The sequence below is a fragment of the Nymphaea colorata genome, chromosome 13, assembly GCF_008831285.2.
Source record: "Nymphaea colorata isolate Beijing-Zhang1983 chromosome 13, ASM883128v2, whole genome shotgun sequence".
Taxonomy (NCBI): Eukaryota; Viridiplantae; Streptophyta; class Magnoliopsida; order Nymphaeales; family Nymphaeaceae; genus Nymphaea; species Nymphaea colorata.
The window spans coordinates 302,392-307,169 of record NC_045150.1 but is presented as its reverse complement, the minus strand read 5'-3'; the positions used below and the strand labels follow the sequence as shown (position 1 = coordinate 307,169).

At 38.6% G+C, this 4,778-nt stretch overlaps 1 protein-coding gene across 3 annotated transcripts; it reads right to left on the bottom strand.

Moving 5' to 3' along the window:
* Positions 1 to 239: 239 nt before the first annotated feature.
* On the bottom strand, positions 240 to 4,071 carry LOC116267348 (calcium-binding protein CBP). Of its 3 annotated transcripts, none has more exons than XM_031649038.2 (5): positions 3,931 to 4,071; positions 3,463 to 3,790; positions 2,930 to 2,976; positions 1,504 to 1,685; positions 240 to 1,411 (listed from the first exon to the last, which is right to left on the bottom strand). In XM_031649038.2, the coding sequence occupies exons 2-5, from the start codon at positions 3,764 to 3,766 to the stop codon at positions 1,189 to 1,191; spliced, it is 756 nt and encodes a 251-aa protein (XP_031504898.1). In that variant the 5' UTR covers positions 3,767 to 3,790; positions 3,931 to 4,071; the 3' UTR covers positions 240 to 1,188. The 3 variants fall into 3 exon arrangements, with proteins under 3 accessions (XP_031504898.1, XP_031504899.1, XP_031504897.1); XM_031649039.2 differs by lacking the exon at positions 3,931 to 4,071 and having other exon boundaries at positions 240 to 532; positions 1,393 to 1,411; positions 3,463 to 3,924; XM_031649037.2 differs by lacking the exon at positions 3,931 to 4,071 and having other exon boundaries at positions 3,463 to 3,924.
* Positions 4,072 to 4,778: the final 707 nt, after the last annotated feature.

The following is a 4,778-nucleotide window of genomic DNA, read 5'->3' as shown; positions in this document are numbered from 1 at the left end:
AGCTGTTTTGACAAAATAAACACAATATTTCTTTTAACTAACGAAGAAACTCAAGTGTGTGCTAAAAATTATTGAAATAAAAGATATTATCTCTATATCTGTAAGCCTGATTTTTGAAAACTTCTCCATTGCAGCACAACTGGAACTCCCACATGGGTCAACCCAAAGCATTACTAAGCTAAGAGGGACGCAGTTCCTGTCCACTTGGATGGCCCAACGGAACTGTTTATTACAAAAGATACAGAGAACAATCACCATAGATTAATCTATAATGTTGAGGGCAACGTCCTGATAATTTTACAGATAAAATTGTACAGATGTACATCGCACAGAAGTGTCAACAGATGAACAAATAAAGAAATTGGCATAAACAATACAAATGAGAAAAAAAAAAAACAAAAAGAGGGAGGGTCTCATATTAACCATTTTAGCACGCAATGAATGGAATGATCATTAACATGAAGGAATCATACGAAATGGTAGCTGAGCCTGTATAGCGTGGATCTTTCTCTTTGAATTTGTCTGTCAAACCCTGTATAAAAAGGAAGAACAAAATGGTGAAATCCTGAAAATAGATTGAGATGACCATACAAAGTATCCACCATCTAAAAACATACTAATAAATTCTGCTAGTTTTCAGAAGCATGGTATCCACACATTCAATCAGAGAATCAAAGAACACCTCATTTGCTATAAAACCATTCCGTTCTCCTAAGGTCCAGAATTCACAGTTTGAGGATCATTTTCAGCTAAAGGTTTCCTCCTCTTTTTTTTTTTTTTTTGATCTTTTCTCGGGTCTTCTGCAAAACTAGGTTATCAAGCCTGTTGGTGGCATGGCGTGCTCTCCACAAGCCAAGATTTGGTCCATAGAACGAGGTCCAAAGTCAGAAAGTTGACTCGAAATTTCAGTTGAGCAGAACCAAAAACCACGTAATTACAAACTGGATAAATATAATATGCCTGGGAGTTGGTCGCACCTGACTATTTTCAAGGCAAGACTTAAACACCATAATCGATGAAAAACAAGGGAAAAAGGGAGAAACCCAACTCCCAACAGAGATATGTGTGTCAAATCCCATTCTGATGAAAAGGCTCCTGCATCAGATGGAGACTATGGCCAATGTGGATGGGGCATCTTTTCCGTAACAGGAAATGATTGGATGGTTGGCAAAGCAAAATAAAAATGTCTTATACTTTGGTTAAAACTAGAACAGTCATAATATTAAGTGAACACGAGCCCAGCAAGAGTATGAATACCGTTCTGAACAAATAGTTTGAATAAGAGAGGTAAACCGGTATAACAATAACAGTAAACTTCAAGGGAGAACCCTCAATTATGAGAGATGGTCCAATATTTTGAAAACCACAGTGGAGGTGGTTACTGTTTCTTACCTTGATGATCAATCCACACCTGCAAAGATAGACCAGAAAGTAGAATGAAGCATTAGCCATCAGCCATATCCAACGTCCAGAAACTTACAAGACAGAAAAGCACCAACTTACTCAACAAAACTGTCGAAGTTAAGCACCCCCTGTACTCCATACTGGTCATTGTTTTGATACTTGGACAATAAAACTTGAAGAACTGTGGGTGGAACCGCATAGCCAAGACTCAGTAAAGCATCTCGAAATTCTCCTGCATCAATCTTCCCACTCCTGTCTCTATCAAATCTTTCAAAGATAGCCTGTAGATCATGACCATAGAACAGAAGATTTGGTTAACTGGAAGTATAACTGTTATCAGAATAGACAATTGGTGTATGCTTGTATTTCACGTAAGAAACAAAAAGATAAGGTAGCAAAAGAAATTTGGTGGGTGCATTTTAGGCATCACTTATCCAAAGAGTTGGTGATTTTTGCTGCTTTCCAGCATCGCTTATCTCAAGATTTCTGTTATCTGACGTTGAGGTAAGATTCAGAATAAAAAAAAATCAAGCCCTAGGTTAGTACAAACCTCAACAGCTTTAGATGTTGACAATTTGAAACTACAGACATTTTCTTTATTATGTGCATTCCATTCTCCCATGATCTAATTAATCCTTCCTTTGTATTCATATTTAAATGTTCGTCATCCCTTTCGCATATATCATAGACATTCATTCACGATTTGGGACAAAATATAACCTAAAAGCTTTCTTGTATCAAACCAGAGATAACACCATGACATGGCAGTTCACCAGTAACTAGATTACCATCATTTTGAACTTTAATCAAGACATTATTTGGAATTCTGACATGCAATTTGCTTCTCAGTGGTGTCTTTTTGTGCCAAACAATAATTCCAGAAGCACAACATTTGTCACCTACTTACATCAGAAAGTTTTAGAATGAGCTTCCTATTTAGACTTCATGTACACAATGCATGCATTCTGAGAGGTGCTTCAATGAATTCAGCAAAGAAACACAAAAAGTCAAGACAGATGACGAGATTGGCAGCCAAGGGCTCCATCATAATTCAAAAAGTGAAACTCTTCAGATTTTCTATCCATCAGGGAACAATTGAGAATCACTTTGCTTAATATAGAAAGATGGATATTCGAAAAACAATCCACAGGTTGTGAGGCAAGGGGTACTTATTCTCAGACCAAAAGAAGTTAACTAGCACCAGCTGCAGTTTCCGGCTTATTCAACGATTGCAATTTATCCAAAAGCCTATCACATGTTACTTTTTGGAAAGGAAAGCCTGGTTGTACAAAAACAACAAGAATCATATCCTATAGTTGGCCTCTAGCATCTTCAGCTAGCAGAAGTGACAGATACATTCAGGTTCACAATTTACATATACATGAAAACTAAGATTCAAACCTGACTTCATCATAGGTGGATACAAAAAATTGGTGTATAGACCAGATATGTGTAACTTCTAAGACGCAGAAAGAGACATGTATAAGAGTAAAACAAAGACCGAATTTAAAAGAAAACCACTTACACGCCATTGTCCTAGGCAGGTCCAAAGCGCCACAAACTCATTCGGCCCTGTTCGTAGAAAAGGAACCAGTTGAGAAATTAGCTCCAGTTTAAACACCAATTATCAAAAAATTATGCTAATGGGTAATCTTAGACACTGAACAACGATTAAGAGCAAAAAAAGTCAAGCTATAACTCGATACATTAGGACGAGAAATTACTGCACAATGACGAGGCCATCTCAGAATTTACATGTTAGGCTGAAAAGAGAAAGACCAATAATGGAAAAGTGCCGTATAACATTAGAAATACAGAGCAGGTTGAAGATCAGCCACATCATTCATATACCCAGGCAAATCAAAGATGCCATAGAAAATGAAAAGAAAAAAAGAAGAAAAGATGCAAGCAATAAGCTGAGAATGTAAAGCGCCTGCATCATAAAGCAAAAGTAGCTACGTCAATGGTCAGGCCACTAGCTAACAGACGAAGATCATAAAAGGAAATGATCGATTCCCACGATACATAAACTACTCTAAGGTGTTCAGAAATCCTCACCAATCTTTGAGGAATCGCCGGTCGAGTTGAACAGGAACATGAGGAGGCGGACGGTCCGCATGCTGAACGGGTGGTAGCCTGAGCAGAGGGCCGCCTGTAGCTCCCTCTCGTCGATGAAGCCGCTGAAGTCCCTGTCGACCCTCTGGAAGCAACTCACTATATCCGGCGGAGTCCCCGGAGGGAAGTAGCCGCCACCACCATAGGCCACAGGAGGAGCTGTAGGCGGGTAAGCCTGGCCATAACCTTGAGGATACCTACCAGGAGCAGGCGATTGCGGTCTCTGCCAAGCGGACGATCCGGTCATGGGGGGTGCAGATGGGGCGTTGTACTGATACGGGTAACCGCCATAGTTAGCCATCACCAAGAAATCAATAAAAGGCAAAGCAACGTAGAAGAGAAGGAAATCTTCGATCTGGGGAAAAACAGAAGAAGGCCTGCAATTTTTTCTTAGAAGACCATTTTATAAACCTTAGAAGGACGAAGGCAGAAGGGAGACGTAGATGGGGTCGCCGCCGCCTTTTACCATACGACGGGTTTCCCAGCCGAGCGCCAGCAGCCTTTTGTCCAAGCAGGCAAACGGAGCCGATGAAACTCCGCAGAGACTTCAACCGCGTCTTTACTTCCGATATTTTGTTCGAATAACCGCTTAAGTTCTACTACACTAACCGCCTAAAAATTATTACTGACGACTCAAATATGTAAACTAATTACATCGATAAAATTTATTTTGCCCTTAGTAAGAAACTTTTGATAATTTTATTGATTTTTCAGAAAAAGAAAGACAGAAAATAAAAATTGATAAATTATTGCAAAATCAATTTGAAACTGTAACTTGTCTTTCTAAAATAATAATGTTATTTCTTTGTAACATAGCAATAATTGTAAATATAAATTTATTTACAGTATGCTCCACTATAGTGTTACTGCTCAGATTAAACGCGTGGGCACAAAGATGGGCAAGAAATTTATGACTCGTGTAGTCTTCATGGCGAAGGTTTGGCCAAGTCAAAGGTCCAAGTGGACCCAAGTGCGTCATGCCTTTTCAGTGTGAGTAATGAAATAATTTTTCCGCGTAAGAATTGATTTTAGTAACGAAATAATTTTTCCGCGTAAGAATTGATCTAAGGGACCATTCGGGATACGGAACCAAAACCTTCACTATTATAATACCATTATTTTGTTTGTAGGGTCGGCGGCACGAGGCCTAGCACCACTTATCATTTTTTTTTTAAATGTACATATAAATTTTAAAAAATTTCACTTGTTCTATTTTGAGAAATAAACTTTCGATCCTAATCAAAATTTAGAAACTTAAA